Genomic DNA, 26,200 nt, shown 5'->3' with positions numbered 1-26,200 from the left:
AAACAAACTTGGAAAAAACAGAGCTTCCCCAACAACTGGAAAGGTTTTTAACTCCAAGTTTAAAAGATTTGGGTGAGTTAATTTTATTTATTTGTGAGATATGAATCAGAATTAAATTCAGCAAAGGGGAAAAACTGTGTTTAAACATTTTTCTATTTTATTTCCCCAAATCGTGCAATGTTTAAATTCAATATTAATATAAGCCCTAACGTAACTTAATTACTATGGACCTGTATAATGTTTTAATTATAAACTTAATATTCCTTGGAGAAAAATTAGAAAGCATGGAGGCTTACAAAGCAAAATAAGTCATATATATTCCTGAAATGAAGACATCTATTGTTAACTTTTTCTTGAATTTTCTTACAGTATTTTATCTATCTGTATGTGTATGCAAGTGTGTATGATGTGTGTAATAATAATATATGTTGCAGGATATTTGCATGAGGTATGAACAAGGTTTGGATGATTCTGGAGAATTGTATTCTGTATGAATTCCTCTTAAATAGGATTGACTAAAAGTCTCTGTGGGGAAGGTACATACCTGTCCAATATCCAGGGCTGGGTTTATGCTGAAAGCAGCATCCATGAAGATGTCAGTTCTAAGGAGCTACACCAAGAGAAAAGATATAATGGACAGTATAACTTATTTAAAGTAGATTTTTTAAAAATTAAAGTTATATATCTGTCCCTATTTCTTCCACCTGGAGGATCAAGTTAGTTATTATTTACAGTATAGGAAACATATTACTTTCTGTGTTGACCCTATAAAGATGGCACATATAAATGTTGCTTTTTACCTTATGAGCTCCAGTCAAACAGTCAATTTCAACCTCAGAACAGGATGCTCCATAAACAAAATATGGAAATGCATCACCTTCCTCCTTCTCCCAGTCCATATTTGTCTGGAAGCCTCTGAGAAAAGAAATCAGGAATGGAATTTAAAAAGAAAAGGTACTTTCTTGATTAGTGATCTGGTCACCTGGCTGTGTGGGGTCCTATACTACAGGGCAGAAGACTGCAGACCCTGTGCCCCATTCTGTGGCTGGAGGTCTGCTTCTCCTTCTCTTGTGAGGGGACTGTGATCAGGGCTATAAGAGAATTGCTGCAGATTCAGGAGGAGATGGACTGGTGTCTGCCCTTCCCCAAGGAGGCTCTGGATTATTCCCCTGCTCCTGGTCCAAACACTCATCTCCTTCCCCATCTCCAGAGATCCCTTGACTATAGGATTAACACCCACACCACATCACCCCTGCCCAAGTATAATATTAGCCAAAGTAATAATGTCCTTTACTTGAAATATCCAGTCGCTGAGAGACTGATGGATTCTTCAAAAGCTTGTGTAATCTGAAAGAGATGATTAGTTAAAAAGAAAGTATAAGTTTAGGGAAAGTAATTTACAACACCCATCCATTCTGGGCTTGTCTCTTGTTTACATGGGGCTCTGTACCTACATTTATCTGTAGTGAGACTCAAGACTGAGTGTGAGCTATGGGTCACAATTTGCTAGGGAAAAATAGCAGACAGCTGTGTTCTGGTATTATCCAAATTGTGTTGCACAGTGTAAAAATTTAATATTTTTCACAGATTAGGGAGAGGGGTAGACTACATTTTTATGTAGTTATGTATTTAGGTATGCACATAGGATATATATATATTTGGATTTTCACCTTGCACTAATTTGACCAACTGACTTACTATAAGATTATGTCATCTTCCCTGCAACTGGATAGGGGCAGGCAACAATATTAATAATGGTAATTGTAGTAACAACTATTAAAAATAGAGCAATCCTTTGATCTTAGCATTGCTGTTTTCTCCATTGCACAGGTGAGAACACCAAAGCCTGAGACCCTGGCCCTGCTGCCATAGCTACGGCACATGGGCAACACCCCTGGGGTTTGACTTCTGAGCTCATGCTGCTATTGTGTTCTATAAGATATTAAGCTCTGAAATAGAACCAGGTGGCAATGAACATGGGTATCTCTTTTACCTGCTCTGTAAGGTAGAAGTAAATGCTAATACATCAGTGCCGCAGTCTGGCTGGGCACAAAATCACGAGCCACCACACAGCTTGTAGATTCAAACAGCAACTCTTTATTCCCGAACTCACACCAGCCGTCTACAATCACGTTCTGGGGAAATCCACGTTCTCTGCCCAAAATCCACATCCACTGGGCTTCTGTCTCCCAAAAAATACTGTCTGAATCCCGTGAGAACTCAAGGGGAACTCAGGCAGCAGGATACGCCCTATTCCCAGCAGGAATAATCTTAAACCTGGAATGCCCTAAACCCGATTATCCTAAACCGGGAACACCCTAATCCGCCCTGGTCCTTGAGCAAGGTCACCTACATGCAATGTCACTGCAACATGGGGTACGCTGGCAAGGAAATTGTCATACCTACTTGGCTAATGGCTCCCAGCACATCAGTATTCTTGAATGGTTGCCACCTGTCAGCCCACACATCTATGACTCATTCCCATGTGGATGTCCTTGCCTCTTCCTGGCTGGGATAATAAAAGAAACACTCACCCATTCTTCCCATTTTCCTTTAGGGTTTTTTTCTGATGATGGGCTGAAGACGGGCCATGAGAATCTGGCAGGCATTCTAGAAATAAATGTTTGAAATGGTATCAGAAATAAAAGGCAGAGGGAATAGCAAAATGTTGGTTATTTAAATCACTTTTGATGGAGCCTGCCATTTTTTTTAAGTATCTTCCTTACTCCTATAGGAGGATTTCTTAAACTTGAGAAAGAAATGTGTTGAATCTTTTCAAAGGAAAAAGATCTTCTTGTAGCTTCTACAGTGTTGACTTATTTTTATTACAATGTTTATATATATGTTAACACAAAGCTAAGCAGAGTCTCCTTAGAGTTAGATTTTTTATGTAACTATAAAGCAAAACCAAAATGACAGATCATGCACACCAATACATATACTAATAAAGTTCAAAATAACAACATTAATTCAATTGAGAGATGATGTTGTGTTTTGGAAGTTAAAATGCTGCTTGGAGTGTGGAAGTATTGTCTGCTAAGGCGCAGGTGCTTTTAAGTCCAACATGCCTACTCTGCTAGTGTAAAGAATCAGTTTTCTCTCCACTCTTCTTACTCAAATGGCAATGAGATTTTCCCTTGCATTTTATTCCCTGTCATCACCTACTTTATACTGGGCAGGAAAACATCGTTCATTTATGAAGTCCATCTCTGCTGGTTTTTTTGTTTGCTTGTTTGTTTTTGTTGTTGTTGTTGTTGTTGCCTTGACCCAAAGTAGTTTTGCTCCCAAATGTGGGCAAATACAATCATCAATACAAGTATTCCGCTCATACTTGAAATGTTTATTTTAATTTTTAAAAGATTTTTATTGAAATGAAAACAGAAATTATTGAGGTAATTTCTTGGACTTCTAAGATTATACTAGATCCCTGGGAGTTAGTGGATCCCAGCTTGGCTTCCACCTTTAATTCAAATGTGAGTCCATTTGTATCTCTACTCTTACTAATCTCAGCCTCAGAATACCCTCCTCTTGGCTTCTGTTCCTACTTTTCTATCATCCTCTCTTTGGAAAATGTTCTATAGCTTCTCATGCATTGGGGAGATTACTGTTTTCATAGATTTGTCTTTGTTGATCCATTCAATTTTCAATCATTGACCTCGTTACAAATGGATGCCTTCCAAGAGACAGCCACATACAAGGCAACCTAAGTCCTAGAGTCCCCACATCTTTCCAAATATCAGATCTCCTTCCCATTATCTCACTCTTGTTAGGTGGGTAGTTTAGTTATGAGCAGGTGGGTAGAGGGGGGACACTAAAGGGCAGTAACTTACAGGATGAACATCAGACATAGTCATCAAGGAAAGTCCACAAGTCACGGGACTGAGGATAACATAAAACTTTATTAAAGCAGATAAGCATCAGGAAAATGGGTACTGGCTCATCAAAACTCCTTCAGACATAATTATAACCCATTAAGGGAACTATTGCTTCAAGACCTTATCTCTTGTGACCAGGTCTTCATGACTCTCCCCTGTGACCAGGTCATTGCTATCCTCACAAAGAAAAATTGCTGAGGGTTATGCAAAGGGGTAATAAACCATGTTGGGGGGGGGGAGGTATGAGAAATTGAGTCAAGAACAAAGGGACCCAAATCCTTTAAAAACTTAGACTCTATAAGAGCTATATTGTTCTCTCTGGAAGTGCCTATATGGTGTGTCCTTACCTCACTCTCTCTAGAAACCTCTGCCTGTTAAAACTTGCCTGAAATCTTCCCTGCTGCTATAGAGCCACATGGTGGCTTCAGCTCAGCAGGTCTCCTCAGCAACACCCTGACCACTAAACTCCTCTGAGTGACTTCAGAGTTCACGCATCTCCTAAGGTAAGTTCACCCTTTAATTTAGTGAGATATTGCAGTGAACCTTTGCCATTCTTTTGTGACTCTGAACTTCTTTTTTTATTATTTCATGAACAATTATTAATTTAATGAAATTAACATTGTTATGAACACATAAGGTGCAAGCTCTCTCTTTCCAATAGACGTTTAAGGTTGAGAGCCATCCTGGATTTTGAAAAGGCATTTCTGTCTGCCTATGTGCTTTCTTTGCCATTTTCTCAGTTATTGATGTAGCTAGATTTTGTGAACCCAGCATAGGTCGCCATCCCAGCTAGCTGGTGATAACTTTCCCCTAAATCATCTCAAGCCTATCAAGAGGGACTCCAAAGTCACTCATAGAGCTTGATAAGGATTCCTAGTGCTTGGGGACCTGAAGACTAGTACTTACTTTTGAAGACAAGTCTTCTGGTGAGAGGCCAATTCAGCAGAGATGCTTGCTGGGCTGGGTTTGTTTGTTTGTTTTCTAATTAATGCACTTTCTGTATTTAACCACTTTATTTTAAGGATAACTAGAAATTAATGGAAATTTAAAATAGAATTACTTTTCTCCACTTGTTGCATTCTTTGCTTTGCAGTGTTTAATAGTTAGTCATTCTCTATTTCTATAAACATAAGTATACAAATGCTTATTCATTTACCTAAACTGTCTACTGTTGCTCTTACATTAAAATTATTCAGGATTTTTCTATAAGCATTTTTTAATGGCCATTTCCTAGACTCCCATATAAAAGACTTTGGATTTTTAGAGTTTTGGGATTATGAAATGAATGACTTAATCTTCTTGAGTCCTACCTAGCCAAGTGACATTCTCTGTATATAAAGTGTGGAACCATCAATGCCTTTACAGTTAGCAGAACCTCAGCTTTTGTTACATTTCCTTTGAAAGTCTCATGTGGTTATTAGTTGGTGAAGAATCTAGAACTATTGAAAGCAGTGGGTCTTCATGGGCTTTGAAAGCTCTGCATAGTCAGCCCACCATGGAAGTCCAAGGAAGAAATGCAGAAAGTCTGAAGGGCAAGCAAATGGCTTTCCTACCAAAGAGCACCCTCTGAATATACTGGACAGGTTGCTGACCAAGTCAGATGGTGGTGGCCAGTGTGTGGTGGGACTTCCGCTCTATATAGTTTTCCTACATTTTTGAACTACAGAGGAAGAACTTAAAAATTGTCTCAAAGGTGGTCTGACAATATTTACATGGTGTGGGACGTGGAGTGCAACATCTCTCAAACTCTGTGATTGAAGAGCTTTTATATTTTCACTGAGCATTTCATAGGACCACTATCCAAGGAGTTGGCTTTGGGAAGACCTGGTCCACATGATATAGGGGCACATTTGTCAAGCAGAAAGTTTCCCTTTTCAACCAGATGTTTGTCATGTTGTGTAGATGGTCTCTGTTGGTGACTAGTGACCAATTGATAGTTTTCTAGAGGTTAGGGGTGGGAAGGAAGGTGATGTGGTGGATTTTTATAAGATTTCTTTCCACCCACTTTTATGAGATGGGTGATATCTGAATCTCCAGTGATGCACAAAAGGAAATGGATTCTTAGGGAGGTTAATTTCCAGGCCCAAGCTCTCCAAGGGAGCAAGGCAGGACTGCACCGCATTGCTCTGGTGTGCTGGGGTGAGAGAAGGGGGAGATTGTTTTATCTGAGACAGAGGGAGGCTGCTAAAGGGGCAGGTTTGCACATGAAGAAGAATGTGAATTATAAAAGATAGCCTAGTGCAGCTGAAGCACCAAATCAAGCTTTAGAAAACTTGGCTGGGAATCTCTGCTTCACCACAATTAGCTCAGTGACCTAGAACTTGAACTCTCTTGACCTCAGTTTCATCTTCCATAAAGAAAGACAAGGTATCCCAATGCAGACCTTGGGTGACTGAGAGATGAAAGAAGAATCACCTGTACGGCCTTTCCGTTGATGTCTGTCCCCATGGACCCAGCTGTGAAGACAGCATTGGGCACTGTGATGGTGCTGGTTTCAGACAGGTGTATGTATGATGGGGGGATGTTCAGTTCTCGACTAGCCACCTGCCAGGGACAAAAGAGAAATTATTTCATTGGCTTTATGCCCACTTCTAAGTGAGAAAACTTTGCATTCTTTTTAGAACTGAGTATAAAACCCTGGCTGGCTGTCCTGCTAAGATGACAATAGTTAAGCTGGGTATTAAATGGCACCACCAATGATACACTCCTTTTTGGAGATATGTGGCCAACCAACCAGTCTTGCTGTGCTTCTTTTTATACCAGTTTTATGGAAGCCACATGGCAGAGTGATCATTCTGGGACACACATTATTGTTCTGAGCAGTTGCCATGAAGCTTTACAGTATTTTATCTTTGAAACTGGAGCTACATTTTTCAGAAAATTCATAGTTCTCTCATATGCAGGAGGAATATTATATTTTTCTCAATTCTAACATCTACTTCCCTCACTCTACTGCATTTTTATGTTCCTGAAGTTAGGATGAGTATTAAAATTGACTTGTGCATTTAATGCTTGATCTTAGTCTGTAAGGTGATAAGCTCTCCTACAAGAGAGAACATGAGCACTTGTCTCACCTGGATCATTTTGGTGTTCAGACCTTGTCCTAGTTCACAGCCACCATGACTCAGCAGGACAGAGCCATCTAGATAGATGTGGACCAAAGCAGCTGTCTGGTGGAGATCATTGTAATACAGTTTGGAAACGGATATTGACAAATTTCACAGTCAGTTTAGCTGAGGACATAAAAAGCTGGTTATTCCAAATGAAGAATTCACAGAATTTGCACATGTTCCAGGGCCAGACCATAGGAGGGTGGAGGCTGGGCCACATAGAGTGGTTCTGCAAATCACAGAATTTTTCTTGAGCTCAATCTCCATTGCACTCTAGCATATGGCCCAGGATCCTGCACTTACCTCATTGGGAACCTACCTTTATATGGATGCCTATGTCCCTGCCACAAAGCATTAAAATACCAACTAATTCATCTCTTCCATCTCCTGGATATGATCCAGACTTTTTGGATCATTAAGTTATCTACAGGAATGTTTAAACTGTGTTTTATATTCCTGACACTCTAACAAGAATAATGGATGACCACGCATAAGTATTATCATGTGCCTCCAGAAAGCGTGATATATTTAGTGATGATGACTATGTAAGCATCAAGTAGGATTACTTTAATTGATGGAGCATATTAGAGACAAGAGGTGGGACCGTGAGTCAGCACACCATCTGCAGACATTTAGGATAACACTTCAACATAATTTGTATAATTCACTCACACATGAAGGGGGCCTGTATGCTTTTCTTTGCAAAAGTTTGGTTATGGGGCATTTCAGCAATTAATGGGAATATACACAAAAATAAAAGAACAGAATCAGAAATTGAACCCCATGAAAAATTGATTATGGTTAAACTTAAAAAGAAAGCCCAATAGTCCCTGAGCCTCATAATAGAAAACTTCAAGTTTCTGTGTGACTTGGGCAGCTGTCTATTCTTATACTTTTGGAAGCTCTGCCTTCAAATGACCCTACTGCTCTCCAAGAAACTAGGAAGGTTTCTTTCTCTCACAGACTTGAAATTTCACTCCCTACTCAATACTCATGTTTGGGACCCTGCTACTAAAACCAGGAGCCCCTGAGCTAGACTGTATTGTTGATTGAGGTCCTCATGCCATGTCCTGCTAGGTCAGCCCTAATACCTATAGTCCCCATCCTTGCTTAAGCCTACTCTATCTCCTGCTAAAGGAAACTGCCCCAGTTTCTTCTCTGACCCCAGCAGGGACAACCCCTTGTTGCATATGATTGCCTTTTCCAGAGGCCAGTCATTTGGAACAGGGCTTTCAGGAGGACATCTCTCCTCACCTCACCTGAGTGTGGTAAGCTACGGGGATTCCAATGGTATATTTCATGGGAACAACGGAAAGCCCTCTCTTCTTCCAGTAATTTGTTTGGTTAAATTCCTCTGCAGCTTGTTTCCTAGCATAGAATGAAGATTTCTCCAGACATTCTTTCCAGCATTTTCGCAAGGGCTCAGGGTTAAATGTCTGCTTGTAGGCTGTTTTGCTAGTTCTCTTATACATGTGTATTTCTTTAACCTGAAAGACGATAAAGTAAAATGGATTTTAAGGATGAATGCTTGTTCCATATATAACAGCATTTTTGTTATATGTCTGATAGAGAGAAAATATTTCTAAAAAAGAAACAACTAAATACGTGGATATAAATATGCAAATGCAAATGTCTGGGTATAAAATTGAAATTAACGCAAAACAGAAACTACTATTGAACACTTTATATGCTCCAGGCATGAGTGTTTGTCTAAGTGTGTTTATCTCAATTAACTTCATGATGATCCTGAGAAACAGTAGACATTATTATTAGTCTTGTCACAAGTTTGTTAGTGATAAGTTCAAATTCTGGCTCAAGTCCTTTTACTCCTATATAACATTGCCTTGTGTCCTAATTATTTTCAAATTAGCTTCTCAAAGTCTTGACTGTGGTTAAACGTTTGCACAAATGGCTATAATCTTTCTACTCTATTTCTGCCCTGGGGTAGTTTCACACTGACTCTAGGATTGGTTTTGTGACTTGCTTTGGTTTTGTGACTTGCTTTTGGTTTTGAGACTTGAAAAGTATTGGCACATTGGGGCATGCCACGTTCTTGCTGCTCTTGGGAACTCTGGGAAAACTACCATGAGAATTAATATGGGCTAGCCTACCACAGCCTACTACTATAGAGCACTTTCCAGCCTTCCCAGGTGAGGCATTCCCAGATAAACCCACCAGATAGCTACCAGACAAGTTAATGAAGCCATCTGAGATCAATAGAGCTCCAGTTGAGCTGGCCCATACCAGAAGTTCTCCCCAGTTGACCTACAGATTCATGAAAAAATGCTAATTATTTTAAACCACTTGGTTTTGTGGTTGACTTACTACAAGAGCAAAAGCTAACTGATACATAGATATGCTTCAGTTTTGAGAAACCACACAGAGGCTGACATAATGCTATGTGTAGGTGCGCAAGATACATTTGACCCAATGAAGCCAGCGTTTTATTAGGGGGGTTCTGACCGTTTACCTCTTCTGGAAGTAAGTTACATTGAGATGCTACAGCATTTATGTAAGCTTCTACTACCACCGTGGCCTGAGGGAAGCCAAATCCTCGAAAGGCAGTGTTGGATGGCAAATTTGTTTTGCAAACTGTGCCCCGGCATCGGAAATTTGGAATGTCATATGCATTTTCAGATTTCAGCACAATGAACTCCTGAACCTGGATTAAAGGGGAAAAAAAACTTTACTTCTATCCAATATTCAAAACCATTTCTCTAAATTTTATTTTTAACACAAACCATTTAAGAATTTATCTAATTCATAAAATGAATATTCATGCAAATAAAGCATGGCACATATAGCCCCACTGAAAAGCTATGGAAAAGCTTGTTTCTCACCATCTCAGACTCATCAGGAGTGCATCCACCATTGATGTAATATTTGACATCAACAGCTTTGATCACACCATTGTTCATGAATCCGATCTGCAAAGTGATAGCAAGACAATTTTCTCAATTACACTTCTTTGCAACCTAACTGTGCTGTACACAAACACATCTGATCACAGTCATCCACCCTTACCTAGCTTATACGCATGGTTAGATATGACAGACACAGGAGGAACACTCAGGGAGAGCTCAAGTTGAATTTGATCCAGACTGAAAGTTCTGACTAGCTTTAGGCAGCATCCAAATATCCAATTTAAGAGGTAGGAATTGAGCAACTGTCTTTACTATTGATTGGTTAACACAATGTCTTAGTGGCTTGTTAAACCTGAAGGCTCTCACTCACTTTGTATTTTCCAAGCAGTGGGTGGCGGCCAGCGGTTATCAGCATGTCATCGCCTCGCTCTAGGATGAATCTGATTGGGCAGCCAGTCCTATGGGAAATGACTCTGTTAATATGCAGGGGGCTTCACAAAGTTGTATAAGCATAGAGATGGGAAAGGAGACTTGAAGTAATTTAGCTTAGTGGGGTTTTATTTTTCTTCCTGTTATGGTATTGAACCCAGGTGCTTGCACGTGCTCAGCAACTGCTCTACCACAGACGTACATGCCCATCCCTTTTTAAATTTTATCTTGACACAGGATCTAAGTTGCTCAGGATGGCTTCAAACTTGTGATCCTCCTGCCTTAATCTCCCAAGTAACTGGGCTTACAGATGTGTGCCATAGTACCTGGCAGCTTAATGGTTTTCAATGGGGGTAGTAATATGCCTTTAACAACATTTTGCAAACTGTAGGAACATTAAAATTAAAAATATATATATATATATATATATATATAAAATTCTGGTTTAGTCATTTCTGAATATTTACATCTTGCAGTGATATATTATTTGGTTATAAATGATTCCCCCTTTATTTCTTGTTAATATTTACATTAAAGAGTTGTATGATCATTTTGAAATTATATGTTTAAATAGGTTTTATTATTATGCATTTCACTTGTGATATTAAGAGGGCATTAACACATTGCTGTAGGTGGGCTGTTAAGGCTGAAAGTTTCAGCACTCTGGAGAGCTCAACCTCCCTTGCAGACTTCCTTTTCATAAAGTATGTATCAAGGACTCTGGTTTCTTATGGAATGTTTCCAACTCCTATAAACCTGCTACTTAAAGGACAGCCTTTTCTATTGTTGGAAAGTTCCAAGAACTCTTTTTTTTTTTTTTGTAGTGGTAGACTGGGATAAGACAAGTTTGTCCTGAGTGTATCTTGGTGAACTCTTGTAGTTACAAGGTTAACAAGTCGTGGCTACTCCAGTGTCTGGTTATTCCAACAGGAAGAGGCAGAGGCTGCGTGAACATCTGCAGGCAGCAGCAGAGCCCGTGGTTTATTCCATGACAAGATGTGTCTCTTGTAGGACTGAGGTTTTGACCTTCCTTCCACACAGCCAATTTCAGTTGAGTTGAAGGCTGAGATGAAAGGTTGGAAGGAATCACGTGCCATCCATGCCACTCAGACTGCTGACATGACACAGTGATCACTGTCACTTACTTATTGGCAGCCACAGCACTAATGGCTCCCAGAAGAGCGGGCTTGGTCACTTTCCCTCCAAATGCTCCTCCAGCTCTTTTCATGTGGCAGGCGATTCTACTTCTTGGGACATTGAGTGCTGCAGCCACATATTCCTATAAGAGGTAAGTCCCCAAGGCCTCATAAGTGCAATTTAATAGTTTACTTTCTTATCCATATGTTTCCTCTCTGTCCAGTAAAAAAAAATCAGTACTTTCACATATATTTATATTTACAAAGTTGTTAACCATCATCATAGTCTGATTTGAGAACATTTTCAGCATCTCCAAAGAAACCTTGTATTCACTAAGGTGGGTGGCAATGGTGATCTGGACACATGCACCTTATCCCTGGAAGCCCAGAACCCAAACCTCTGGCAAAAAGGGAATTCATCTCTTGCCAACCTCCCAGCCTAGGCAACCACAAATCTATATTCCATCTCTATAGATTTGCCTATTTTGGACATTCCATATAAATAGAATTGTACAATGTGTGGCCTTTTGTGACTGTCTTCCTTCACTTTGCACAATGTTTTTTCAAGGGTCACCCATGTTGTGTCATGTAGGAGTTTTTCATTGCTTTTTATGGTTAAATATTATTCCATTGTATGGATATATCAGATTTTATCTATTTATGAGTTGATAGATATTGGGTTGTTTCTAATTTTGGCTCTTATGAGTAATGCTGCTATGAACATCTATGTTTAAACCTTTGTGTGGACAAAGGTAGATAGTTGGGTAGATAGTTGTGGAGTTGCTGGTTTATATGGTCATTTCATATTTAACATCCAAAGAAACTGCCTAAGTGTTTTTCACAGTGGCTACACCATTTTTCATGCTCATTAGCAATTTATGGAGGTTCCAGTTTCTCTACATCTTTGTCAACACTTGTTATTATCTCTCTTTTAGATTATAGCCATGTTAGTGGGTGTGGAGTGGTATTTCATTGTGGCTTTGATTTGCCTTTCTCTAGTGGCTGATGATTCAAAGTATCTTATCATGTGATCATTAGTCATTCATATTTCTTCTTTGCAGAAATGTCCACTCAAATGCTTTGCTTTTGATGCTGCCCTAAGTTTTTTAGTAACCCTTGGAAGATGCCTGCTGTGTGGAACTGATGGTGTTGGTGGTGGGTGGCAATGGTGATCTGGACACATGCACCTTATCCCTGGAAGCCCAGAACCCAAACCTCTGGCAAAAAGGGACCTCAGGGATCTTATTACCTCCGTCAATTTACAGAAAAGAATATTGATGCCCAGCAACTTTCAAGAGATCACAAGGCTGCTTAGAGGTAAAACTCATATCCCTCACCCCTCCTCCATCCACTTCAAAACTTGCAACTGTGGAGGTCACAGCCATATCCCTGCTCAGAGCCAGTGACTTCAGCCTTTCATTTTGCCTGAATAGCAACTGGTAACTTCTTCTTCCCATGGAGCCACTACTTCAGGTCCTCAAGGTGTCAGGATTCCCTCCCAGTGACACTTGTCACTATTTTTAAAGTATCCCCTTGTACCTGACAGTGTTATGGAGCAACTCCATTTTTGAAACATGGGAATATCAGGACTGTTTTTTTCACTTCTCTGGGTACAACACTGCTTTATATCTCAAGCCACAGCACAGGACTGGAATTTACTTGCTACTGTGTCAGGCTGAAAATGTCTTGGAAATGCAATTGCTTTACCCACATACCACCGATATATCAGAACATTTACATAGAATAGCAATACCAGTTACATATAAAGGAAAATTAACATACAGTACTAAGGATTTGACCTCCCTGAGATTAAGTTTTACACTGTCAATTCTTAAGAGGGAAAGATGAACCTTGTCCTATGTTTTGGAAGGTAGCAAAATTTCCAAATCATGTTGAAAGTTATTTATTCCATTTTATTCTCACTGGATTTCAGCCAATGTCAGGGATGCACATAGTTCAAGGCACAAGAATGAGAGGTTATTTGAAGTCTCATTTCCAAAAACAGCCTATTACCTGCACATGTGTTGGGAACTGTGTTCCAAGGTGTAACACCATCTCTTTGTCTTCTGCTTTTGGTATAGCCAGGATCGTTTGTGTTTCCATGTAAAAATGTTCCTGTCCTTCCACATGGACCTCACCTGTAAAGCATGAACACAGGACAATGTTAAGTCACAGGTACCAACATGGGCACTATTGGTGGCATTTTGTTTATAAAGACCAAGTTGCTTTATCTTATGGAGAGCTGGACTTATATCATTTGGTTAAAACACTTTTTGTGATACTGTTGTACTCCTTGTCCCTGATGCCAATTCCAGTAAGTAGGACACAGTTTTGAGAAAAAGGAAAAAGAAGTTTTATTATTTTGCTAGCAAAGGAGAATCACAGGGAACTCCTTTTCCAAAGGCTATGATTCTGCCCATCAGCAGGAGCACAGGGCTTTTAAAGAGGTGATACAAAGGCTACCTTCCACTTGTTCTCTATTGGAGTTGTAATTCACTTGTTAATTTGGGAGTCATTTCTGAGATCATCTTATGCCATCCCCAAAGTCTGGATTACTTTGTTCCTATGGTGGGTGTGTGCTCAAGGACAGATAAATCTGCTTAAAATGGGGAAGAAAGGTAATCCTGTTTCCCCTGAGATTAGGGAGGAGCAAGGAGAAAGGAAGAGAAAGAAACATGTTCATTTAAAAAATAAGTTGCAGTGGCAGAGCAGCAAGGGCTATATTCAAAGCATAAAGCAGCCCACTGTCGCAATTTGTTTTGCCCTTCCAGGTGTGAGAGGGGAGGGGAACACCTTCTCAAAAGGAAACACATACCCTGCTTTTGGAGTTAAAAAAAAAAAAGCCACTTTTTTCCTATTTTCTGTTCCTGCTATTTCTCAATTGCCCTCAGCTCAAAATAATCCTAATGCTATCAGGGTATTATTTTAAACTCCAATGTATTTACTTAATATTACATAGTATTGTAGTATGCCAGGTATTTTTCTAAGGCTTAGCACTTCATAGATGATTAATTCATTTAATTCATTTAATCCTCAAATCCACCCTCAAATCCATGAAACATGTATTATTATCTACATCTTGCAGATTGAGAAGCCGGGACATAGAAAGGTTAAGGAAACCATCCAAAGTCACAAGAACTGGGATTCACACCTGGGTCACCCAACTCCAGCCAGGGTGCATGCTCTTAGCTACTACACTTCTTCATGTTGGCACGCTCTGTGACTCTTAGTCATTTCTTCTCTTCATGTTTCAAATTTCCCACCTTGTGCCAACATTTTGAAATCCCACAATTGCCCAAATCCCAAATGGCAGCAATTCCAAATGGCACCTTGTCAATCATCTGCCCTTTGAGTGAGAATAAAAATGAAAGACAATCTAGCATGGTGCCCAACAAGCAAGGCCTTTGGGCCAGCCAGAACCAGGCTCTATTCCTGGTCCTACAGCTAACTGGATAGGAGACCTGAGCTAGTGATTTAACTTTTATAAGCCTCAGTTTCTTTCTTAACCTTTAAAATGAAGCTATGGCTATGTTCCTTCTCAAAATTATTTCACTCACATTTCAAATAGTAAGTAGTAAATGCTTAGTTACTTAAGACAGGTTTAGTAAAAATACTGATTTCTTAGGGTTATAAGGATTAAATAATGTTGTACATATAAAATGCTTAGCATGGTATTGACACAGTAAGTACCTGAGGAATGTTAGTTGATGTGACTATTGGGAGGGGGTGGTGAATAACTTTCACATCAAACTTATAGCCTTTGTGAAAATTTCATTTTATTTTAAAAAACAGAATCCTTGAGGAGTATTGGACCTTTGGCATAGTTAGTGGATACTGTCAGATTCCTGAGCATCTCTCACCAGCTTACCAGTTGTGTCCTCTTCTGAAGTAAAGGATTGTTTATATAATTGAGAGGTAGTTTGCAGTTTCTGCTTAAATAGAATGATGTTGCAAAACACGATTTCTAGTCTCTACCAGGTTTTAATAAAAGATAAACATTTATAGCACTTGCGATTTCAATTATTTAGAAGTAGGTCAGAGACCCTGTGCTGTTTTCTCTGACCAAAGACACACAGCAATTTTCTTCAAAATGACAGTTGTGAATACCAGTCTTGGCCATACATTAGAATCTCTGGTGAGTTTTTAAAATATATCTATGCTCTGACTCTATACTCCAAGATTCTGATATCACTGGTCTAGGGTGTGATTCAGGTATTGATATTTAAAAAATCACACTAATGAGATCTTAGTGCACCAGGTCAAAACAAACAATAGTATCAAGATTGAAAAAGATAGATAACAGTCACAGATTAAATACATAGAAAATTCAAGAAATTCTCTAAGACTATTAAAGGAGTAAATGAATTTAATAAAATTGCTAGATAGCCAATCAATACACAAACATTGTTTTCACATACTAGATAGAAGTATTGAAAATTAAATATCACTTATCATAGCATCACAAGGCACTAAATATTGGGAATAAATATTAAGAAGGATGTGCAAGATATCTATAGTGAAAACTGTAAAAATTACTGAGAGAAATTAAAGAAAACCTAAATAAAAGGCAAGGTCTACTATGTTCATGGTTCATGAGACTTATTATTAGTATTTCAATTATGTTAAATTAATACATGTTATAATGCAATCTCAGACAAAATTCCAGCAAATTCTTTATGATGAAATTCAATTTAGGTGACTTTTCTTTATAGTTACTGCTTGCTTTTGTGTCTGCTGAGAAATTTTTGCCTGTCCCAAGGTCATGAAGAAGTTTTCTTATGTTTTTGCTAGAAGCTTGATTGTTTCAGCTTTTACATTTAGGTCTATGATCTGTCTCAAATTAATTTTTCTATATGGTATAAGGGTTCGAGATTCCTTTTGTTTCATATGGACATGCAGTTAATTTGGCACTGTGTATTAAAGACTGGATTTAATTTTAATCATAAAAAATCAGCATAAAGAAAGTGAAAAGATAATTCACAGACTGGAAGAATTATAATTGACCAACAAAGAACTTGTACCAAAAAAATATAAAAATGAGCTGGGCGCAGTGGCACACGCCTGTAATCCCAGTGGCTCTGGAGGCTGAGGCAAGAGGATCGCAAGTTCAAAGCCAGCCTCAGCAAAAGTGAGGCAGGTACTAAGCAACTCAGTGAGATCCTGTCTCTAAGTAAAATACAAAATAGGGCTGGGGATGAGGCTCAGTGGTTGAGTGGCCATGAGTCAATTCCTGGTACCAAAAAAAACCCAACCATATTAAAATCTGTAAACTAGTAAGTAAATAGATTATTTATTATATTATCAATTACATTAATAACAATTACATAATTATAGTAATGTGATATAAATGTATTATTAATTATAATTAATTTTTACTTTTGGATTTAAAAAATTAAGGAAAAATAGGCAAAAGACTAGAATAGATAGTTCAACAAAAAGAATATAAAAAGAGCCCATACACGTATGAAAACAGTTCAACATCATTAGTCAATTAAATAAATCCAGCTAAAACCATAACAAGATACCAGTACCCATCTAACTGATTAGATAAAGCTGCAAAGCCTGGCAATAACAATGGAATTTTCTTAATTGCTAATAGGAATAAAATTGGTATGACTTTCATTGTCATTTAAAAATATTTGGCATTAACTTCTAAAGCTAAACACACAAATATGCTATTACTCAGCCTTTAAGTCCTAGTATATGCCATTAGAAGTAAGTGCTTATGTTCATTAAAAAACAAGTATAATAGTGTTTATAAAAACTTTATTCATAATGGTCCCAAACTGATAAAAATTCAAATGTCTGTCAATAGCAGAATCGGTAAATAAATTGTGGACTATTTGTCTAATGTTGTAACTACTGAAAAATGAAAACAGAACTACAGATCCATACAATAACATGGTAGACTCTTCCATATAAAATGTTAAATAAAAGAAATAAGCACATCAAAAGATTATATTAAAAGATTCCATATATGTGAAGTTCAAAACAGATAAAATGAATCTATAGTGATAAAAGTTACAATAATACTTTCGAGGGCTACAAGACAGAATGTAGGAAGAATTCTGGGGTACGGGAAATGTTCTGTATCTTGATGGGGTGGTGTTTGCATAGGTTTCTACATATGTAAAAATTCATCAAGCTTTAAACTCATCGTGCATTTTAAATTGTTGTTCAACAACCACAATAGGATAGAAAAGCCCTGCCTTAGCGTTTCAGCTTTTCTCAAACCAGATGACTGAAATTAGTCTTTGACGTTAGAAGTTTCTATTTTCTGGCTCTAGACTATTGTACTTACCTTCAATGATTTGGTCAACATACTTAAAGGCATGCTCTACATCTCCTTGCTCAATTTTTTTCTCAGAAAAAAGAAAAGAATTGTGCTCTAGGGCTTGCTGCGGTGGAGAAACAAACAAACCAAAACAATTTTTTAATTTGCATCCTAATAAACTATTTGTCCCCCGTCAGAATTCCATGCTTCTACTCTATCAGATAGATCTCTTTTTTAAAATATATTTTTTTAGTTGTAGTTTGACACAATACCTTTATTTTATTTATTTATTTTTATGTGGTGCTAAGAATTGAACCAGTGCCTTGCACGTGCTAGGCGAGTGCTCTACCGCTGAGCCACAATCCCAGCCCCTCAGATAGATCTTTACAAACAGAGACAATTGGAGCCAAAACAGTGTGAAGAGTCAGTGGAAATTGGATTAAAGTGAATTACAGGCATCCCTAGGTGACTCACTAATTTTTTCAAGGACTTGGAGAAGAGCTAAGGATACAAAGCTCTATTACCATGGCCCCACCTCTAGATTGTTGAGTGATTATCTGAGGCATTTGGTTTTAAGGTGCCAACTCTGGGGTAAGAGGGGCTCATGATAGAGTAAAGAGAATTTAAGGAGGAGGAGGCTGGGGTGGGTGGAATGCTCAGGAATGGCCTAGTATTGGCTACCTGAATCAGATCCAGTAACATTTGGAGTTAAAGGCTCATCATAAAATAACAGTTTAAGATTGAGATCAGGTGAGGGATCAAAATGAGGACAAGGACAGACTGGTTAGGCTGCAGGTTTTCTATCAATAAACAGTGGAAGATGAGTGTGGAAAGGTGATTGAGGATGGTGTAGGAAAGACCTTGACACTACATTGAGGAGTTAGACCTATGTAAGGGGACCGTGCTGAATAAGAAAGGTAAACTGCTGAACTCAGGGGCTCAGAAATGTTAATGTGGTGGGAGAGGGGCTGAACTGTAAGACAAGAGCCTCTCTAAGTGGTTATTCAGACAATAAGGTGGTGAGGATGGTGCTGGAGGATGGAGTGAAAGTGAGAATGAGAAGAAAGGAGCAGAAATAAGTGGCAGTTATAGGATCATCGGAAAAATTTGAATTTGATAACTGTTGGGAAGAATGGGAAAATCAATGAAGATGTTCAACCTGATTAGGCATCTACCTGCTCATCTATCCTTCCATCCCACTATCACTCAACACACATTTATTGAGCACCAACTGTGGGTTTAACACTGGTAGGCACTAGAGATATAAAACAAAACACAGCACATCTTTGCTCTCATTAATAACAATAAAACCAAAAACAATAGCCAACATTTATTGACTGCATCCCCAGGTGCTATTCTAAGTAGTTTACTTGGATTCTGTCATTTAAACCTCATAAAGATTCCTATTTTTCCGGGCTTTGTGGCACATGCCTGTATTCCCAGAGACTTGGGAGGCTGAGGCAGGAAAATCACAAGTTCAAAACCAGCCTCAGCAATGGCAAGGCACTAAGCAACTCAGTGAGACCCTGTCTCTAAATAATGTACAAAATAGGGCTTGGGAAGTGGCCCAGTGGTCGAGTGCCCCTGAGTTCAATCCCCAGTACCAAAAAATAAAAAATAAATAAATAAATAAAATAAAAAATAAATGAATTTTAAAAATTCCCATTTTACAGATGAGAAACCAAAGTCTGTGGAGTTTAAGTAACTTGCCAAAGTTTTCATTTCATTTCTATTGAGAAGCTGTTAAATGGCAGAATCAGATTATGGATCCAAGTAGTTTGTCTTCTGAGTTTGTGCTTAAGAACAGTGGGCAGAGAAACAGAGGACCCAGCAGTTGTAATATAACAAATGTTACAATGTTTATGAGTTCCTCAGAGCTCTAGATTTTCCCATTGACTAGCTTTGTTTGTGGGGTCTTGAGGGCAATACTCTGGTGTTGCTGATCTGTATTCTCAGGCAGGCTTTGGTGAGAGGCCACAGGAGAAATGGGCATAGGAAGTCAGTTTCACTGCTGTACTGGCTGCAGAAGTACTTGTGGGGAAGAAGGTGTTTGGACAGGAAAGCTCTTGGGATTCTGTCTTGAGGTGCTGATTACTAGAGCCTTTCTCTAGGATAGCACTGAACAAAGTATATAGATGGAGCCCAGCTTATACTATTTTATGACTCCATGACTGAATTCTGCCCCAAAGTATACTGCCCTAATCATGCTACAAGATGCAAAGTGGTCAGACTACCTCTATTGTGATGATCCTTGGTTCTATGTCTTCGTAAGTGATCTTCACTTTTTTAGCTGCCTCTTTGGCATGAGCATAGGTATCGGCAGCCACGGTGCAGACGATCTGACCCACACAAATGACCTGCAGGAAAGCCACATGCTGCTGATTAGCTAAGGGCATAGACTCATCAGAAAGGAATGATCATTCCCACATTTTAACACCTGCTGGATTTTGTGGCCAAAGAGAAAACTATTTTCTACCTATGAGAATAAAATTTAAACCAGTGGCTCCACTGGGACTTAGGGGACACAAAAATTGGTTGCAGAACTTAATTCTCTTGACTTTCATGATCTGCCTTCTGCTGTCTTCCCACTCCTCGTCATTCCTGCAGCACACACAGTGATCTGGTCAACCTGAAATTCTGCTTTCTTTCAATGTCTGTTCGTTCTTAAATTTGTTCTAATTAGTTGCACATGACAGTAGAATTCATTTCATACATCATACATAGATGGAGTATAATTTCTCATTCTTTCGGTTGTACATGATGTAGAATCCCACCGGTTACATAGTTATATATGTACATAGGGTAATAATATCTGCTTCACTCTACTATCCTTCCTAACCCCATACCCCCTCCCCTCCCTTCACTCCCCTCTACCTAATCTAATGTCTCTGTTCCATATTGCTTCTCTTTCACAGCTATTCAGAGACCTTCCTTAAGAAGACTGATGACTTCTCATCAGAATGTCAAAGGGACCCCTGATTTAAGAGAGAAGTGGAGAATCACAGAGGTGGAGGAGTCATTGGTTTCCAGTTTTTGTGGTGTGCATGTAAATCTGTGGACGTTACAGTGGCAACTGATAATCATTTTGGTCTCTCCAGCAAAGTGTTGAAATCATAAACCATGCACAAACCACACACCTCATTCTGTGCATAAAAAATCTCTCCATGATGGTTATTATCCCCTGGAACATCCTCTGCTGTGATTACATCAGCCACACCTGGAAGTGACAGGGCTTCTGAAGTATCAATTGATCTAGCAGGGAAAACATGATGGTAGATATTAAAGATGCAGAAGTAAGTTCATGGCACAATATAAACGATTTCTCAAGTGGAAAAAATATATGTGGACTTCATAACTAAATCATGGACCAATAGTTTATGTTGAAAAATATTATTATCTAGCAGGTGTTCTAACTCTTGGTCATAGATTCTTTAATAACTATGCTTAAAAATGACTTTTCTCAACTGGTCCTAAGCACTTCAATGTCATGAACAGTGTAGCTGTAAATAGGGACTTTTGGCTGGTGTTAACAAATGCCAGAGGGCATCTCTGGAAAAAAAAAAAAAAGACTTTTTCCAATCCAGAAGAAGAAATGAGTATTCTAAGTTGACTTAAATATGCAATAGCCTCTCAATTTGAATGTAAAACTGTAAATGCATTTTAGTAACACATGGGAACATCTTTTGTTTCCTTACATGATCTTTGCATGAGCTCTGGTGCTGGTGACTACAGCAAGGAAGAGTTCCTGGTCAAGGCGGGGCATGTCATCACAAAATATGGCTTCCCCTGTGGCATGTTTAATGGCCGATTGGTGCATGACTGGGTGGCCAACTGGATCTTGTGGGGATTGGTGGGGATCCACACACTGTTAATGAACAAAGCAAGTAAAATTTACACTGGAAGTTCTCTCATATCCTGAAAATTGGGTTTGATTTATCTAGCTTACTCACAAGTGAACAAACAAACAAACAAATGAAAACTATAGGTAATTAGATATTCAGATCTGTGAATCAGGTTAATTAGTATCCATGAGTTCTATAGTAAGGGATATATTCTGATTAAAATCCCCATTCCTGCCCCCCCCCCAAGAAAGAAGACATCATTCCTGTCTTCAAGGATTCTTACAATCTCATTGAGGCATCAGAACACACACAAACACACATTAAAATAAGGCGGTCTATTTCATATGGCAATAAAGAATAATTTACACAATTGATAAAGTGGAACAAAAATATCTAAGTTCCTGGGAGATTCAGGGTGGTTGTCATGAAGCAAGAAGGCTTTCTAGCCGCAGTAAATGTTGAGTCAGGTTTTAAAGGATGGACGGACACTGGTCAAATAAAGGGGGAAATATTTAGGTTACAAAACTGAAAATAATGGAGAAAAGAAATTCAGAACAGAATTATTTGAGTAGCCCTGAATGAAAGCACAGTAGCTAACCAAGTAATTTGTGTATGGGTGACATCAGGTGGCTTTTGTAGACTCTATCAGCAATAAATATATAACAGGCATATGTATCCCAAAAACATACATATATTAAAAAACAAAAACTTTACCAACCCACCTGGAACATCTGGATTCCTTGTGGTGTTTCTATGGGGAAATCTTCTAGAGCACTCAGGAACTTTTCTGGAATATCAGGAAACTTCTGGGGATCCTAAAAAGATTATTTCACATTTAATTTTGCAGTCTGAATGACTAACATGGAAAAACATGTAAAAACGGGGTTATCCAATGGATTCTTCAAGATCTTAGGTTGCAGCTCTGTTGACAGAAAGCTCTGAGCCTGGAGTTCTCTAAGCTGGTGGCGAGGTTTGTAGAATGACTTCTGCATCCACTTGGGCACACAGAAAAGTAAGGTTGTTTCCAAGAGCCAAGACTTCACTTCTTGACAAGGTCTCTCTCTTTTCTTTTTAAACTTTAATTTAATTAATTATTTTTTAAAAAACTTTTGAGACAGGCTATCACTAACTTCCTGAAGCTGGCCTTGAACTTGCAGTCCTCCTGCTTCAGCTCCCAAGTTGCTGGTTTTACAGGTGTATGCCACCTGTCAGACTGGACAAGGTCATCTTGAATGAGTGCAAATATGTGCACTTCTAAATGGAGGCCGTGCTTTCAAATCCAGGCCAATTATCTCAGCATGTATCTCCAAGAAGCAACTGAGGAACAAGCAGTGCTTAATTTACAAGAATGTTCAATGTTAGATTATTTGTGATAGTGAAGAAAATGGAATTAAATTAAATATCAAACAAGAGGAAAATGGCTTAACAAATTATGGCACATTCAGATGCAATATTCTGTAATCATGAAAAATGGTTTTGTAAGAGTATTTTTATTGATGATGAAGAAATATACTTCAGGGAATATAGTTAAATGAACAAAGGGCTACAGAATTTATGTATAGTATGCTTCCAATTTAGTAAAAAGAAATTGAAAAATATCAAAGTGTATATTCTAAAAATGTTAATAGTAATAGTTGATTATTATTGGATTACAGTTCATTTAAAAAAATTTTGCCCCTCTCTATTTTGAATTCTTCTACAGTGATAGAATATGTAATAGTGTACAATATATAATAATATATAATAATGAATAATGAATAAAATAAAATATTTAATAAATCATATATACATTTGTATATCGAATGTGCTACATAATACATAATAGAATATATAATAGTATATAATTGTATGTAATAAGATATATCAATAATATTTGGTAGAAGAAACACTGCTGTGGAGGTTATTTTAAATGAGGTTGAGTAAGAAAAAACTAGTTAACAGAAAACTTGAAGCAATTTAAACGTTTAAAAATAAGGAATGGATCAAATAATGGCACAGTCATCCATAAACACACATGCAACCATTCTGTCATGATGCCACTGAGAAATATTTAATGACATTGAAAGATGTTCATATTACTAAGTAAAATAAGTAAGCAACTCTCGAGGAGTGGCTAGCACCTCGCCAGGGTCCTTTTGTCTGCTCAGAGGGATAAGCCTCTGAAGAACTTAAAGTCTGAAATAATTAGTAAAGAACAAAAGACAGAATCACAATCACAGTTTTAAAGGATGGAGCACCTGATAGGTTCAGCCACACAGGAGCTGGAGCTGGACAATTAGAAAATGGCTCCCGTGGTTTATTTAAGGGGGTACATCAAAGGCAGGGATAAGGTTTCAGAGGTGGTGTCTTGCTTCGTGATGTCTGGCAGTCAAAGATTGACTGGCATATTGACAGGTCACACCCATCTCTGAGAGGCTGTGTGACCACAGCAGGTCACTCCATCTCTGGTCCTACATGGGACCTTCCTGAGCAGAGCTCAGGGGGAGTTTACATGTTTGTGGGCGATCTTACCCTGTGAGATTGCCACCGGAAGTTCCCAATACCAGGCTTTCCCACTAACTGGCTACCGTGCTGAAAAGATCCTCATATATATATAGTTCACGGATGGGTCTCAACAAGCAACGTCTATTGAACAGTTATTAATATGCACACACATATACACACATCCATAAAGAAGGGTTTAGAAGGATGTGCACTAAAATATTAATAGTGGTTGAATAAGGATGATGGGGGTCACAAATCATTTTTTCTTCCTTTTTGCTTTACTCACATCTCCCTTTCTCCCTCCCTCCCTCCCTTCCTTCCTTCCTTTCCTCCTTTCTTCCCTTCTTCCTTCCTTTGCAGCACTGGGGATTAAAGCCAGTGGTGCTCTACCAGTGAGCTACATTCTCAGACCTTTTTTCATGTTTATTTTGTAAATGGGTCTTGCTAAGTTGCCCGGACTGGCCTTGAACTTGTGATCCTCCTACCTCAGCCTCCCAAATAGCTAGGATTACATTCTAAGTATTAAAGTATTATTTTTATGCAAATTTGTTTCAAACAAGGAAAAGGTATAATTTACTTACTGAAGGCTTTTCACCATTGTTAGTTAACCTCTTATTACCTTTTAGCACTTGTCACATGGATCATAGGGCAAATAGACTAACAAGGCTGCCCCCTTCAGAGCCTGGGGTTACAGGAGAGGAAAGGGGAGGAGAAACCACTCCAGGCCCAGAGGCAGGGCTGGAGCCTAGGAAGCACCATGGAGGGCACCATGCCAGGTACACTCAGTGTATTATCCAAACCAGGCAGGGGAAGTCTTCCTGTGCAGACCCATGCTAGGAATGACAAGGAACCAGAGACCCAGAGAAATCACTTACCATTTTGTTCAGCCCTTGCCGCACTTTGAGGTAGAATTTGAAGAGTAAGCTGATGATGAGTGTCCGCCGGTATTCCACCATGCCACCCTCAGCTGCCGGGGGAATGTGGATCTCATCCAGGACCCACTGGCACGCGTCACTCAGCATCTCGTCATCCCACTGTCTATCAGTAAGAATGCAAACGTTTCACAGAAGGGGCAAAGACTGTGCTACGATTTATCATCTCTGAAACTCATGTTGAGATTTGATTGCCATTGTGGTGGTGTTGGAAGAGGTGATTTAAATCTTTAAGAGAGATTAATGCAGTTGAGAGACTAGATTAGTCACTGTAACAGCATGCTGCTAAAATGCAAGTATGCCACTGTGTTGTCTCTTCAGCCAACACCTGCTTGCTTGCTCTTCAACTTTTTGCTGTAAGTTGGAATGGAAAGAAGCCTTTGTGGGTGTCATGCTCTTGGACTTCCAGCCTCCAGAACCATGTGCCAAAATAAACCTCTTTCCTTTATAAATCATCCAGTTTCAGGTATTTTGTTATAGCAATAGAAAGTGTACTAAGACAGACAGACACTAAACTGATAGGGCAAGAAAAGATGGAGTGCAACCTGTAACCATTTTGGTTTGTGTGTGTGTGTGTGTGTGTGTGTGTGTGTGTGAGAGAGAGAGAGAGAGAGAGAGAGAGAGAGTGAGTTGGGGAGGTACAGGGGATTGAATCTGGGCTCACATGTGCTAGGCAACTGCTCCACCATGGAGCTATAACTCCAGGCATCTGTAATCATCTATGAAGTCTGAACAAAAGATTCTCAAAATATTTCATTAGCTTTTTTTTAGCACCTAATGCAGGGGCTCCCAAAGTTTCCTTACTGAATTCTCCTTTATTATTTTTTTTAATAAAATGAGTTGGAAATATTGATTTACCTCAAATAGCTCAAGTGAAAAACAAAAACAAAACAAACAACCAAAACACTACTAAAACCAAAGCTTCCTGAGACCTGCAACTCTGTCTTGTGCTCTGCTGTGTCTGCAGGAACTAGATCAGTGTCTGGTACACAAAGTACACTGCATAAACATGGTAAATGACCCAATGATTGAAGAGAGTTGGAAAAATTTCACAAACGAAAATTTGTACAGAGTTGTTTTGGAAGCATGGATTTATTTTCATATCTGAAAAACCTGGCATTAATTGCTAGTTTTCGACAAGGAAGGTTAAATTTTGATGATGGGTTAAATTTATTGTAAAACTGCAAGTTGGAAGAATTTTTAGAACTTACTCTCCAAATGCTAGAGGTCATGAGAGTTACAAGAAAAAGACAA

At 38.8% G+C, this 26,200-nt stretch overlaps 1 protein-coding gene across 1 annotated transcript in view; it reads right to left on the bottom strand.

Moving 5' to 3' along the window:
• Positions 1 to 26,200, bottom strand: part of LOC107138591 (aldehyde oxidase 4-like) — a 58,648-nt gene that overhangs the window by 5,796 nt on the left and 26,652 nt on the right. Inside the window, 19 exon segments of the mRNA XM_048808265.1 lie at positions 545 to 610; positions 801 to 915; positions 1,295 to 1,347; positions 2,535 to 2,564; positions 2,566 to 2,610; positions 6,291 to 6,419; positions 6,950 to 7,045; positions 8,245 to 8,472; positions 9,456 to 9,647; positions 9,826 to 9,912; positions 10,220 to 10,307; positions 11,424 to 11,557; positions 13,428 to 13,552; positions 17,716 to 17,812; positions 19,923 to 20,045; positions 20,826 to 20,940; positions 21,384 to 21,553; positions 22,253 to 22,345; positions 24,890 to 25,052. Coding sequence (XP_048664222.1) covers positions 545 to 610; positions 801 to 915; positions 1,295 to 1,347; positions 2,535 to 2,564; positions 2,566 to 2,610; positions 6,291 to 6,419; positions 6,950 to 7,045; positions 8,245 to 8,472; positions 9,456 to 9,647; positions 9,826 to 9,912; positions 10,220 to 10,307; positions 11,424 to 11,557; positions 13,428 to 13,552; positions 17,716 to 17,812; positions 19,923 to 20,045; positions 20,826 to 20,940; positions 21,384 to 21,553; positions 22,253 to 22,345; positions 24,890 to 25,052 — 2,149 coding nt within the window.

Source organism: Marmota marmota, unplaced genomic scaffold (genome assembly GCF_001458135.2).
Source record: "Marmota marmota marmota unplaced genomic scaffold, marMar, whole genome shotgun sequence".
Classification (NCBI taxonomy): domain Eukaryota; kingdom Metazoa; phylum Chordata; class Mammalia; order Rodentia; family Sciuridae; genus Marmota; species Marmota marmota.
This window is presented reverse-complemented; position numbering and strand designations above follow the sequence as displayed.